The sequence below is a fragment of the Phaenicophaeus curvirostris genome, chromosome 1 (genome assembly GCF_032191515.1).
Source record: "Phaenicophaeus curvirostris isolate KB17595 chromosome 1, BPBGC_Pcur_1.0, whole genome shotgun sequence".
In the NCBI taxonomy this organism is placed as follows: Eukaryota; Metazoa; Chordata; class Aves; order Cuculiformes; family Cuculidae; genus Phaenicophaeus; species Phaenicophaeus curvirostris.
In genome coordinates, this window is record NC_091392.1 from 196,819,148 (window position 1) to 196,834,120 (window position 14,973).

The window sequence follows — 14,973 nt, forward strand, 5'->3', positions numbered from 1 at the left end:
GTTCTAGTATTCATCTTTGGTCTTCTTTGCTGTTAATGAGTTGTGGACTTTAACTTCCAGCAATTGATGTGGTTAATGTTTGGGTAATCGGGGAAGACCATAGGTAGATGCTGTTGTTAATCACACTGTGAAAGACAGAGGCAAGAGGAAGCACAATCATCAGATACCATGCTTGCAAATCACTGCTAAATTGATAAATAACTTCTTGTACAGCTCTCTTTCTGAACAGCTTTCTGGTTTACTTCTTTTTTGTTTATTTTTAGTGCTTGCTATTATTTTTCTTTCTGTAGGTTTTCAGAATGGAAATGAGTAGATGACAAAGTTAAGCATGGTTTTCCAGAGATACACAAGAAGAAGTGGGCTAGCTATACTTAGGGAAATATGTTAAATAATGAGTTCAGTGTAACAGATGGAAACAGAAAGGAGAAGCATAGCATGTACGGTCTTTAATACATGTACATCATAGTTTGCATGTGATGCAGTCAGCAGGTAATGCCCATTGCAGAAACTCATCATCATATGTGAGTAGTGCCTATTTTATGGAAGCTCAGCCTTTTAATTGGGGTTGCTCTGGATCAAATTGTGTTGAAACTCCACTATTTTCAATCAAACTGCACCTCAAACACTGTGTTCAGTTTTGGGCCCCTCACTATGAGAAAGGCATCGAGCTGCTACAGGGTGTGGGGAGAAGGGCAACAAAGCTGGTGAAGGGTCTGGAGCACAAATGTTATGAAGAATGGCTGAGGGAACTGAGATTGTTTAGTCTGGAGGAGAGGAGGCTGAGGGGAGACCTTATCACTCTCTAACACTACCTGAAAGGAGGTTGTGGCAAAGTGGGTGTCAGTCTTTTCTCCCAGGTAATAAATGACAGGACAAGAGGAAATGGCCCCAGGTTGTGCCAGGGGAGGTTTAGGTTGGGCATTAAGAAAAATTTCTTTACAGAAGGGGTTTCAAGCATAGGAACAGGCTGCCCAGGGAAGTGGTTGAGTCACCATCCCTGGGGATATTTAAAAGACATGTAGATGTGCCAGTTAGGGACATGGTTTAGTGGTGGACTTGGCAGTGTAAGATTAAGGGTGGGACTTGATGATCTTCAAGGTGATTTCCAACCTAAACAATTCTCTGAGTTTATGAGTTGCACAAGCAGGAATTTGATACTCCTGAAGTATAAAGAGAAGTTGTTTTATTTCCCTGGTGCTATTTAAAGTAGTAATGACAAAATATGTATTATGTGACATTCAGTGCATACCACTTTGTTTTAGTACAAAAGAGAATGAGGAAAAAACCTCTATGAAGGATGATATTTGAGGTACAAGCCTGCTGTTTGCTATACAAGTTCTTCACATCAGAGATTTTGCAAAGGACAATATTCTGTGATATGTTAATACAAGTCTAAACAGAAAGTGTGCTTGCTTATTCCTTTATTTTAAAAATATACTGCAATTCTCTTACAGTAATAGTAGTTCTTGCAAAGCTTTCCATGTTCAGATAGGAGTTTATTTTGTGATTGGCACCTTAGAAGTCTGAGAATTTTAAGTGAATAAGTGAATAAAAGCAACAGTTCGCAAACATTAATCTCCCAACAGCTGTGAGCAAGCAGTGTGGGAGGATTGTGCTCTTTACCAGTGCAGGAACCATGGTGTTGGAGCAGTTGTTTCCTTTCCACAGAAAAAATCTCATTTATAGTCACAACAGGATCTACTATTGCCTCCATGGCAGGGATGCCATTTACACACATTGGTGGACACTTCTTTCTCATCAGACTGCAGTCCCTGGACTGAAGCATTTTGGATTTCAGTAGAAATAGCTTCCTACTTCATCTTTGCCTCATGCCCTTTTTTTTCAGCCTCAGGTCAGAAAGCTGAGAGCAAACAGCATTTGATATAACACAAGTTCCAAAGTGCTGTTTCTGCCTCAGCTTTTCATTGAATCTATTTTCCTCCCAAGAAGCAAGCATTAAACTCCAGGCCCCAAAAATTACTGCAGGAGAAGGTCAGCAGGTAGCTGAGATCTGCCTCTGTGTTTTTCCTTCTATTCCGTTTCTGCATTCAGGCTGAAAGGCACCAAGTGTTGGTGTAGTGAGTGTCCCAGCTGAGGTCCTCTGCCTGATCTTCTCTCCTCACATAAAACGGCATTTCATAGGAAAGAGCTTTTCCTCCAGATCCCATGGGAAAAATAAGACTGTTTTCATCATCAAACCAGACTGGTACAAGATAACCTACATTCCTGGAACTTTTGTATTCCTTTTTTGTTTTCCAGGAAGGAAAAATAAAAGCACTTGCCTTCAAGAAGCAGCTCTCCACTTCTGCTTAAAAATCCTTTATATTAGAGTTAGCAACCAGAACACTGTGATTTGTATCTGAACTGTCTCTACTGTAGGATCTCTAGTAGTCCCCTATTAAAGAAAACATTATTGGTATTTGGTTAATTAATTACATCACTTTTAGAAAGTAGAATAGAAGAAGAGCGCTCATATTATGTATCAATCAGATCAGTCACCAGAGTTATCACTTCCTTTCTGTAAAGTCACCATACATCATCTTACATGCAACAAATTTTGACTCTTGCAAGATATTCTTGCTGAAGTTTTGGGCATTTTAAGACACAAGTCATAGGGAAGCCATCTCCTTTCTACCTGTTTATGTTTTTAAAGACGATGGTATCTGAATCTTCTGTCTTGAGCCCAGATATGCTGCAGTGAGCAAATAGGGGAGTTGTGCCACAGAAAAACCTGAACCTAACTAAGGCGATCCTGAAGTCACAGACACACGTCCATGAAAAGTGTATGTTAAGGTCCCTGCTTCAGAGAGTTATTTAATTCTGTTTAGAAACTGGCAGACATTAAGAGTGTGCAGTACTGAATAGTAAATAGCTTTACAGTTAAAACTCATGTATAGGTTGGGTGTTAAACTGTATACTGTGAATCACACAAAATCTCCTTTTCCAGCATCCCCAAGGATCAGCTCTAATTACTAGCTCATTAATTGTTCTAGTCAGGTCTGTCCCTTTTTCTAAGCTGAAGTTCAGGGAGGATTTCTAGCAGAAGGAGGTCCTCTCTGCTGGAAATTTAGACACACCTCCTGCCATTCGGACCCTTTAACTTTTCCAGAGTTCTTTACTACTTTTTCACTCTTGTCAGAATGGCTGATCATCAGCTGACAGAGCATTTGGATGCATGTATAAAGAGGCTAAGTGAGGAAGTGAGCATGGTCTCCAGCAAGCTGTAGGGTATTCATATACTCAGTGTTTTAACAGATGAGACTCCCAACAAGTCTGTGGACTGAGCTCACTTACTTGTCTGGAAGAAAGGAGTCACCTCCTTGGCTGCATTGCCTGCTTTTCTGAAGGAGGGCCTCTATACTTTTCACATTTGAGATGCCTTGGTGCATGGAGAGGTTCTACTATGATAAAAAAAAAATGATTTGTTTAAAATTTTCATTATTTTTAAAACATTGGAACATTTGAAATATACTCTACTGTCTCAAGCACTGCATAAAAACTTTATTCCCTGAAGAGGCAAAATAGTAATTCCTAATGCTCTCCAAGCAGCATCTGGGATTTTGTAGTTGTTCTAGCTTTTATGTGTGTGTGATTGAAGAAAGAGTCTCCCAGCTCCCCCTTGTGTGGATGCTCTACTCCTGCTACATCAAGCAGAAAACAACTGTGATTTATGCTGCTTTTGATCAGACATTTCTACCGTGCTTTGCTGCTGGAAAGCAGAATAATACTGTCACAAATTTTAAATTAACAAAATATGCCTAGAAGGGATTGGTAGCTCTTGTTCATCTGATTAATGTCAGACTTGTAAAGTCTGTTCTCCGACAAAAAGGGCAGTAAACAGTCAAGTGAGAGATGTTAACAACAGAGTCTCTCCATTTTAGTGGATCTTCGTGTTTTAGTTACAACCTCTTAGTGAAGCACCTCGGACCAAATCACAAAATCAGCCAGCATAAAGGAAGTTGAATTAGGTTGTGTCTGTGTTCACTTGATTAGATTTGAAATGACTATCCCACTGTAGTGTAGCAAGCAACCGAGTCAGTACCTTCCCTTCAGGCCTTATTTCTAACAACAACGTTAGCATAGATCTGCATATTCTGCAGCTGGATGGGTAACTGTTATGTATTGGGATGTACAGGCAGGATTTGAAAAACACAGGATATCTTTTGTACAATTCAATTTTTGCTCTCAAATCAGAGGAGTGGGGGACTTTCCTTTCTAAAATGTCCATGTTCTGCAGTTTTCTCATTCAGCTTTTGTCTAACAGTTATTATCTGATGATAACATTTTGCTGCTCAACAGTGGAGTCAAGGCAGCACAGGTGGCTAGTACATTCTGTGCCACCTGATGTACTTTTATGGGTTTATTTTTTCCTTATGTACATTTCCTTCGAGATGTGCTCTGAGACATTTCCAATTTCAACATATTGCCTGTCTCTTCTAATTCAATTGTAAGCTTTTCTGGGCAAGGACCATGTCTGGATTCTGCTTTCAAGTTTCATTACACAGCTGTTTTGCAAAGTGATCTTTTAAAAAAAGTATCACAATGAGGGAAGAAACTTAACTTATCCATGGAGATATGTCATATGAGAAGAGCATGTCTTGATCTCCCAAGCCTTCAGCAATACTGTATCCACAGGTGCTGCTACCTCTATATGCTCCACCTCCACTGGAAATGATCAGCGTGATAGCAGATTTTGCTTAGGGTTTCGATTAGGTGGGAAAGGTTGTTGTTTTCTTTATTTCACATTATCATTTTCATGTTTGCTTCTCTTTCAGGTGTGAACAGAAAAGTTATCTATTCCCTGACAGACTCTGCAGATGGTTACTTCTCAGTTGATCGATCATCAGGAATCATTATTTTGGAGCATCCACTTGATAGAGAGCTTCAGTCTTCCTATAACATCAGTGTAAAGGCCTCAGATCAAAGCATTGTGCTGACCTTGTCCTCATTTGCTACTGTTACCATAACAGTGCTAGATATCAATGACAACCCCCCTGTGTTTGAAAGAAGAGATTATCTTGTTACAGTACCTGAAGACACCTCACCTGGAACTGAAGTCCTTTCTGTCTTTGCTACAAGCCAAGACATTGGTACTAATGCTGAGATTACCTATCTCATCAGATCAGGGAATGAGAAAGGGAAGTTCAGGATTAACTCAAAAACAGGTTTGTAAAATTGCTTTTACTTGTAATGCAAAATGAAAGTGTCAGCAATATCTGAATGCTCTGGGGAAGGCTCTTGAACCAAAACATTTCCCAGGACAGAGAGTTGAAGCTTGTCAATGTGGAATTAGTTGCACAGTTAAAATCCAATTTTAGGTTGGAGAGTGATGTAAATTACAGTCACGCTTAGCTGCCCCAGCTCAAGTGGAGAATGCTTTTCTCCATTAGCATGTCTGTTGAAATCAGTGTACATGTGACAACCTATTAGCAAAACTGTGCAACCCTTACAGTTATGGACACTTGCAATGTTTGCCTGCTTACAAGCTGAATATAGTCTCAACACCCTGGACATAGCAAGCATCAGACAGCGTGGTCAGGACCAAATAGCTGTCAGTCTCGGCATGTCAAGTGGCAACTTCCATTTATACACCTGAATATATGTATCTTCACAGAATCATAGAATGGTGGGGGGTGGAAGGGACATCTGGAGACCATCTAGCCCTACCCCCACCTGCAACAGCAGGTTGCATAGGAACATGTCCGGGTAGGTTTTGAATATCTCCAGAGAAGGAGACTCCACAGCCTCCCTAGGAAGCCTGTTCCAGTGCTCCATCATCTTCATAGTAAAGAAATTTTTCATCATGTTAATGTGGAACTTCCTGTGCTCCAGTTTGTACCCGCTGCCTCTTGTCCTATCACTGGGCACCATTGGAAGAGTCTGGCCCTGTCCTCTTGACACTCACCCCTTAGGTATTTATAAGCATTGATAAGCCCCCCTCTTGCTCTTCTCCAGGCTAAACAGACAGAGCTCACTCAGCCTCTCCTCATAAGAAAGATGCTCCAGTCCCCTGGTCATCTTTGTGGCTCTCCTCTGAACTCTCTCCAGTAGTTTCTTGTCTTTCTTAAGCTGGGGAGCCCAGAACTGGGCACAATACTACAAATGTGACCTCACTAGGGCAGAGCAGAGGGGGAGGATAACCTCCCACAGTCTGCTTGCTACACTCTTCTTAATGCACCCCAGGATATCATTGACCTTTTTGGCCATGAGGGCACATTTGCTGGTTCATTGTCAACTTGTTGTGTACCAAGATTCCCAGGTCCTTCTCTGCAGAGCTGCTTTCCAGCTGGTCAGCCTCTAACCTGTACTGGTGCAGGGGGTTCTACCTGTCAAGGTGCAAAACCCTACACTTGCCTTTGTGTAACTTCATAAGGTTCTTCACTGACTTAGGTGGTGCCTGATTTGTGTTGTTTGACAGTTGACCTCGGCCATGGTTTTGGATTGGGGCTTTTTTTGGTTATATATCACAAATTTTAAAGACATGCTGCTACTTGTCTCTATGAAATACTAAGAAAAGCTGCCTTCTTTGAGCCAAACGGCTCATTTTCTTTTAATTGCCTTAGTGATATATATTCTTTATCCTTATTGAGGTTGTAATCCATCAACAGACAGTAAGCAATGACTCTTCTGTGATTCCTGTAGTGAAAACTTTTATTCTTATAACATTCAGAATGACCAGTACAAATCTGCCATCAGAGCTTCAGACCAAAACAATGTTGATCTTGAAAGCTGAAGGTAACACTTGTTTGAATGCAGCTGTAATAATCAGTAACCTGGAAAATCTTGAATTGATGCAGTGTCATTTATATTACTGTGTGCAAAAATCTCTCTGCAGAGTCCACTGCCTTACATGTAAGGGACTTAACATAACATAACTGTGTGTTGTCTGTTATCTTCATAATGTTGATTAGTGATAACAAAATTTAAACATAAATACGCCTAGACAGCGATACTTAACTTCACATTTGACAATGAAGCCAAGGAGATAAATCAATAAAAACCCATAATGAAGCTTAATCACACAGAGGGAAGGAAAAAACCCTATTTATTATTCATTAATGTGTGACAGCTCCGTTATTATCGCTTTAGAGGCAGGAGCTCGGTTTCCAGACAGCCGGGTGCTGATGTAGCATGTGTGATCAGGGCCTGAAAAATAATGCCCTTTACTCCATTTGTCAGTGGGAACTCTCTGTTAGCCACTTGGAAGCATCTCTTCAGGGCTTCTGCTTCCAGCAAGTCATTCTGAAGGCTAGGATTCATTTGGAGAGAGCCCAGATGAGATTAAGAAGAATGATCCAAGGTCTGTAAACTGTTGCTTACCAGGAAAGGCTGAAGGAATTGGGACTGTTTAAGATAGAAAAGACATGCTGTTAATATTCAAGCCTGTAGAAAGTACCTACAAGGAGGAGGGGAATAACTGTTGTCCATGAGCATTCCTGAGGAAAAAAAAATGTGAATGGGCTTAAATTGGATTTAGATTATTTCTGTTAAATTGTAGGAAGAAAGCCCTAACTGTAATGATTATTATGTACTGAAATGTATTTCCTAAGAAGAGGAAACTGGTGGTGTTGGAAATTTGTAAGAACATTAGAGATGAGTACTATCAAGGATGATTAGCTGACCTTTGTTGGGCAGCAGCTAGACTAAGTGACCTTTAAGGCCCATACGTCCCTGCTCCTGACAGGTTTATATTGAAAAAGTTTTGACTTACTGAGGGTTAAGGATTTGCTTCCAAGTCTTTCCTGCATTGCCCAGTGTTACCTTCTTCAAGGCATCACTAGCAATCTTTGAACAAGGTACTTATCCCTTCTTGTTAAGGTTATGGATACGTGGGAAACAAGTGGAGGACTTGCATAAAAATTATTTCTGTACTAGAGGGGGTCTGGGTGCACAGAGTGAGTAAAGTTACAAATAACCTTAGTTTGGATTATGTGGTGGGGGAACTCAAAGTTTATAAACCTAATTGAGTCCCTGTTTAGTTGCATAAATGATAGACAACTGGTTTCTCAGAGGTTTTCATACTCCATTCATTTGTATTTAATTTGTGAGAAGTTAATTACATGTGAGTGAATTTCTGTTGACTTGTCAGGGCTGATTTCCAGAGTCACTGTCCAATTCTCCCACAGACTTTGTACATGAGCCCAGACAAATGAGTGGATATGGCCCCCACTTCTCCATGTATGGTAATCATATAATAAAAGGTATTTTCCTGAGAAGCCATTAATTGCTTCATGCCTTATGAGCGTCCTTTCCGGAGAGGTAACCAAACTGCAGTTGGCATCATTCTTTAATCAAACAACAGCAGTAGAAACCTGACCAAATGTTTGTATTGGATTGGGCAGTTTTACAGTTAGAACATCTTTTGTATGTGTGTCGTGGTGATAAATAGCATGCTGTACTGTTTACTACAGTCAAATCCTTTAGTCCATAGCATTATTTGTTTTTTACTGGCTGTTGACATTCCCTCCCTTGCTTCAAAGGAGCAATTTCCATTTTTGAAGCTTTGGATTATGAATCGTGTAAAGATTTCTACTTAGTAGTGGAAGCGAAAGATGGAGGTACTCCAGCCCTTAGTGCCGTTACGACTGTGAATGTGAATGTGACAGATGTTAATGACAATGCACCGAAGTTCAGCCAGGTGGTCTACAGTGCAGTCATCAGCGAGGACGCCGCCGTTGGTGATTCAGTGATAATGGTGAGTGAGGCATTTAGGCAGGATGAAGCCCTCTGCCACATAACCATTAATAAGATACTGCTGCACTTCTTAATAATGATAACTACTGCATCTTGAATCACCCAAACTGTTCTCTAGCCAATATTCTGCATCTGCCACTGCTTTCCAGGCTGCTATTTGCCCCCAAAACAAAACAGTAGTAGTACTGACTGTTTAATTTCAACCACAATATGCTGTCAAAGAGCAATGTCATGTTTAAGGCATTGCATTTCATAAGTCAGCTAGAAACAAGTGGGTTTTATTGCAAAGGCAGAATTAAACTTTTCAGTGAAATACATAGTATTTGTGTAGTCTGGCATGCAGTGTGCCATATGCAAACCTTGCAATGCTCTAATCTTGGAACTTGTGGATCCAGAAATAAAGTGTTATATGGAATATTAAGATTAAAATATCCTGTATTGTGGGGCCAGGTGGTGATTTGTTAGCCGAAAACAGTAAAGATACTATTGCCTTTGTAGGCAGGAGACCGTGAGATACAAAAGGGAGGAGACCGCAGGACCCTGGTGGTTGCTAAGAGCTGTAGATAATTGGGCTAAAAACAGACTTTGCAAGGTTGGAAAACAAGAAAGCATAACTGAGCTATTTGGGCAACTGGAAAAGCACTGCCTCAATGAGGCAGGGGTATAAAAAGCTTGCGCTTAATAAAATGGTCTCGTTTGTCACTTCAGAACAGTGTCCATCACTACACTGTATGTTTTAAGCCTTGAATTTTGAAAAGGTCCAACGGGAGCCTCCTATCAAAAACTGGTTGGCTCAATGCTTTGGGCTGTAGAGATGTGTAGTTCAGATCTAACTAGTGTGATGAAGTATGAAGATTTACTTTTTTGGATGTTTAGCAATTAATGTATCATGCCCATGGCTTAATATGTGTTTGCTAATTTTCACTCTTCTCTCAAAAAAGTTGATTGCAGAAGATCTGGACAGTCCTTCAAATGGCCAGATTCATTTTTCCATAGTGAATGGGGATCGAGACAATGAATTTTCAGTTGATCCTGTTTTGGGACTTGTGAAGGTTAAAAAGAAATTGGATAGAGAAAGGGTAAGACATGTGGGACTTCTTACAATGACTTACAGATGTGTATTGATCTTAACTTTGCTACTAGCTTATGTTTAATAAACTTTTGTTTATACTCTGCAGTGATCAGCCTAAGATACTTCAACAGGTCTTTGTAATGTTGTTCCACTTCTTCTCACCCCAACCCCTTCCCCAATCCTATCTACAAGCCAACTGCTCTGATAGCATCCCCATTCTGCCGGTAACACAGCAGCTGAGGCCACATTTGGGAAAAAAGCAACGCTGGATTTCTCCTGTGGTGCCACTGGCAGCTGTTGCTGTGTTAATGAGCTGCCTTCTCTCTCCTGCGCGTGCAAGCACACATGTGCAGCGGTGTGTGCAACGGAGTGATTGCAACATACTCCAGATTGTGGCACCAAGCACCGAGCTGAGACCTCAGCCATTAATTAGCGCTCTGCAAAACATGTCACTGGGGAGGTGATGTTATGAAGTGGCCAGGCTGTACAGAAAGTGAAAGAGTGCTTCATTAAACAGATTCTGCTGCTTTGTTTGTTCACTAGATTATTCATTCAGGGTGATTTATCACCATTTTGCTATAGCTAGCAATTAGCAGCTTTTGGAGAAAAAAAAGAAAAAACACAAACAAATGCAGTTGCCTGTGCTACAGCAAGGCAGGAGAGTGCTACATGGCTTCCAGTGTCTTGCAAGACATAAAGAAACCCATGCCTACTGCTTCCAATCAATGCATCTGTGAAACTGGATAAGCAGATAGCTATGCCCAGAGTATGGGCTTAGCTGGAAAATTTCTCTCCTGGAAGCAGGGCTACTGCTTAAAACACCGGGAAATATGCTTTCTGTATTATCACAAAGGCAGGATCAAATTGCCAGTGTTTGGTGGCAGAATGACTTCACTGCAGACTTTTGAGGACAGGAGAGTAACAATGACTGTGCATGTTACCAATTTGCTGTAATGTATTTCTCGTAGTTGGCACAGACCTTATTTTTTGATATAACTTTGTATAGTTCCTTAAGTATAGTCCTGTATTTCTGCATTCAGGCACACATATTCACCCTCTCCAGCATGTGCACATTTAACAACAGTTCTGTTAGGTCTGCATTTTCCAAAGTTTCCTTTGGTTAAAATAAGCTATGATACTATATTTTTCTTGCTTCCTTGGCACATTTCCTACACACAGGTGTTTCTGACCCCTTTGGGGTTAAGTGATACATGATGCCCCATCTGCTGTAAATCCCCAAAGGCAGTGCTGACTCCCAGGTTTCAGTGGTTTAAGGAAACTTATTTCCAGAGCTGTAATCACATAGAAACCACGTCTTTTGCCATCTACCTTTCTGGGATACACAGAAATGAAAGCAAACGCACACAAAATTTGAGAAGGACCCTATGAAACTGTCAGTCTTGACTTTTAGCTGGCAGGAGAAATTACATCTCCAAAGGGGAAAAAATATTTAATTTTCTGCCTTGGTTTCTTGACTTTCCATTGTTCAGGATTCTTCTTGCCTCCCCTGCCACTATGCCCCCACAATCACAGTGTTTCTCCTCTCCCCACAAAACCATCATTTCCTTTAGTTTAGATTGGTCCCACATCCTGGAGAAGCCTCCTTGTTTTATGAACTTTGCCTTTACTCTTTCATCCTATCCAAGTGGCTTTTAATTTTCAAATGGCTTTGGATTTCCACCCACTCTGAAAGTGTGTTGCTCCCCTTTCCAGCCTTGCACCAAGAGGTTGGAGCAGGTTGTTTTATCTGGCATGCATTTTGCCCTTTGCTCTCTCCCATAGGAGGATTCACCAGGAGACGTGTCAACAGTTCTCCTTAGGGAGCAGAGAGCAATATACACTTAAGAGCAGTTGTAACATGTAAGTGGAGGCTGACATAAGGGTGCAGTTAATAAAATCAAACTGTCATCCATAAGCTATGCATAGACAGAGCTTTTGCAAATTGTCACATACACTCACACCTCACACATGGGCACATATGTGCATAGAGAGCCCACGGGTGATGCACTGAAGTAGCCAAACCATGCTGAGTAGTTTGTGTCTGTGATAAGCAAGTAGGCTCAAAAACCCGTATCTTCAGCTGAATACTGGATAATATCCTGTTGCTACAGAGACTGTTGTCCCTAGTAGTCCCAAATGTTTTCCAGTGTGTTTAAGCCAACTGTCTGTGAACTTTTTCTTGGTTCTCCATCACCATGTTAGAAACACTGTGTGTAACACTGAGGTTGGCTCTAATAAGCAATTTCTGTAATACCCTGGAAACCAACTGTAAGATAAATAGAATCAGGTCACATATCACAGCTGACACCTAGGAGAGATGAAAGTGTTAGCTACAGCGTTAATGGCTGAGTTTGGATATTACCAGAGTTTATTTTTTGTCTACCTCTTTGTTTCAGGAATGCATCATCTGATACAGTTATTTTAATACAGTGAGGCTGTTATGTTTATTGATAGCCATATAAAACAGAAGTTGGGACACAGTGTGGCAATAAACACGATAGTGTTATACTAAGGGCAGGGAAGGTAATGAGGCCAAACAGCTTTCCTTAGAGTATGGTAGGTGGTGCATTGGATGTAAAGAACATGAGTTAAAATTTAGAACCGCTTTCACGATGATTTAATGTTTTCACCTTTTTACAGATATCTGGTTATTCATTAGTTATTCAGGCAAGAGACAGCGGTACCCCTCCTTTGTCTTCATCTGTGACGGTCAATGTGGACATTTCCGATGTGAATGACAATAGCCCTGTATTCACTCCAGCTAACTATACGGCGGTAATTCAAGTAAGTTTGTCCTGCACATACAAAACTTCTCTGACTTTTAAAATACAAAAGCATTTGGTTTCAGTTAAGTAGCTTTTGATGGTTTCTCTACCGGTATGTATCAGTGACCTTATTTAAAGGCAAATCTTTCTTAACCCTTTAGTAAGTTTCTGTTTGCTGAGGCTTTTTAACCTCAGCATCTGACACACATTTTACAATTTGTCCCTGTTTCATCAGAAATTGAACTCTGCCTGAAAAAGTCTCAGCAAGGATGAGCTCACACGTCTTTGCACCTTGCTCAAGGTGCAAGTCTGAGTGGTTAGTCTGTCCTAATCAGACACAGTATGAGGCAGAGCTCATCACTCCTCAGAGATGTGTTGAGTAACTCCACTTCTGGTCCGTGGGCATGAGTGGTGCCAAATAAATAGTGTTTCTGAGCTGCTGTCTTGGACATTCAGTTGAATATTCTCAATAGCAAACGTGATATTTTATGCTTGTGATATGCATCCATTTAATACTTTTCTTTATACACTGTGTGTATGTGCGAAGGAAAATAAACCAGTGGGCACAAGCATTTTGCAGCTGGTAGTGACAGACAAAGACTCTTTTCACAATGGCCCCCCCTTTACGTTCACCATCCTCACTGGCAATGAAGAAGAGGAATTTACACTCGACCCTCACGGTGTCTTGAGATCTGCAGTAATCTTCAAGCACATGGTTGCGACCGAATATGTGCTCTGCGTGCAGGTATGACTTGATTTTTTCATCTGCATAGAAACAAAAACCCTCATGGTGGCAGATGATTTCCACATTACCTATATGGGTTGGTTTTAATTGATTGTATTCTATAAGTAAATACCATGCATTCCAGTTTACAAATGCACAATATAGTATATTTCCTTTGATGTCCTTAAACCTAATTTCATATAAATATAAATAGGTAGCCAGCCACCTTTCCAATTTCCTCCGCATGAAATGGATTTTCTGAGCAGCAGCTGGCAGCTGTTGTGATTTAAGATTTTCATCTTTTTTTTTTTTCCTGTACCTAAGCAAGGAAAATAAGCAAAAAAACATTATATACATATAAATACACCCCAGAACGAGTGACAGGAAAATATTGTTCTAGGAAGGAAAATCACTTCTGCTTTTAAGTCATAAATTTAATCATAAATTTTTGGATGCCTACCAAGAATTCATGAAATCACATTTCCAAGGTCAACTTAGCTTTTTTAAAGAATGTGAAAAGAGACATGCAATAGAAGTCTAGCTCAGACTTAGCTTTAGAGTCATTGTTGTGGAATTTTGGAACCAAGTAATTTTGATTACAAAAAAAATGTAAATCCAAAAGTAATTTGTCCACATTTCTCAGACCTGCCAGAGAAAATGTAGTAGGGTTCTAAATATGCAAGTCTAGGGAATGAACTGACCTCTTCACTGAAACTGGACATGGTCCTGTCCTCTAAATCTGAAATGTAGGCTTCTTCCACTTGTTTTGCTGGGATTGATTTTTCAAAATACAACCTGCCTGCTCCTTTAATAAACACGTTTAATGCTGTTCATAGCAGTAACATCATCAGTTACAATTCAGAAAATATGAACTCTGAGCTAATTAACAGTTCAAATCAAAGTACAATTCTACAAGTTTGTCTTTTAATATACCTGTAATCTGGTTTTTGAGACTTGTAGGTAAATAAAAAAAACTCACCTTTCATTGTTACTATGCCTTCATCATAAAAATTGTCTGCTTTCAGGGCAATTTCCTAGCCAGAGTTCCAGTATAAACAAGATTGGGCATGAGAATTAAACTTAAGCAGCATTTTCTAGCTATAAAGATCCACATATGTCATATAAATGAAATATTAGACAGATCATGCATCAACATCTTCAGAAGACCATGCTTGTAGATTGTGGAGGCCTAATTCCTTCCAGTATTATTTACTTTAGGGATTTATACACTGAAAACATATTTTGTAGTTTCCCATTGTGTGTAGACCATAGATATGTTTCTTTCCATTCATATATGCCAGAGTGCTGCTCTCTCCTTTCCACCATCAGGTTCCTTCTCTGTGTTAGGTATATTAAAAATTAATGTTAAAATTGAAGTAATCACTGTGCATGCACATGTGTGTATAATACATAAAATCTTTTTTAAAAAAATTCAAGTTTGCACACCTGTCTGTCATGGTAGCCTTAGGGATTTTGTCATATTTGCTCCTTTAGTCTCTAGAAAAAGGTGCAAAGGATGCTGTCATATGTGCTCTGGGTCATACAGTCATCATTCCAAGTGCAGTGCTGCTCTCATATTTTATTGTTAGTAATAGCATAAACACCCTATTTAATTTTTAATGGGTGATAAATTTTACTTATTTCAAGCATATTTCTCAGTTGCTTCAGGTAAAGTAGTACAGAGCACTGCAGAAAAGCTTTCAGCTCCCTCACATCCA

General features: G+C 40.1%; 1 protein-coding gene across 1 annotated transcript in view; it reads left to right on the top strand.

Moving 5' to 3' along the window:
- FAT3 (FAT atypical cadherin 3) overlaps positions 1-14,973 on the top strand; it is a 345,812-nt gene that overhangs the window by 290,986 nt on the left and 39,853 nt on the right. The window contains exons 14-18 of the mRNA XM_069883426.1: positions 4,776-5,165; positions 8,481-8,695; positions 9,636-9,773; positions 12,407-12,550; positions 13,079-13,276. Coding sequence (XP_069739527.1) covers positions 4,776-5,165; positions 8,481-8,695; positions 9,636-9,773; positions 12,407-12,550; positions 13,079-13,276 — 1,085 coding nt within the window. The remainder of the gene's footprint in view (positions 1-4,775; positions 5,166-8,480; positions 8,696-9,635; positions 9,774-12,406; positions 12,551-13,078; positions 13,277-14,973) is intronic.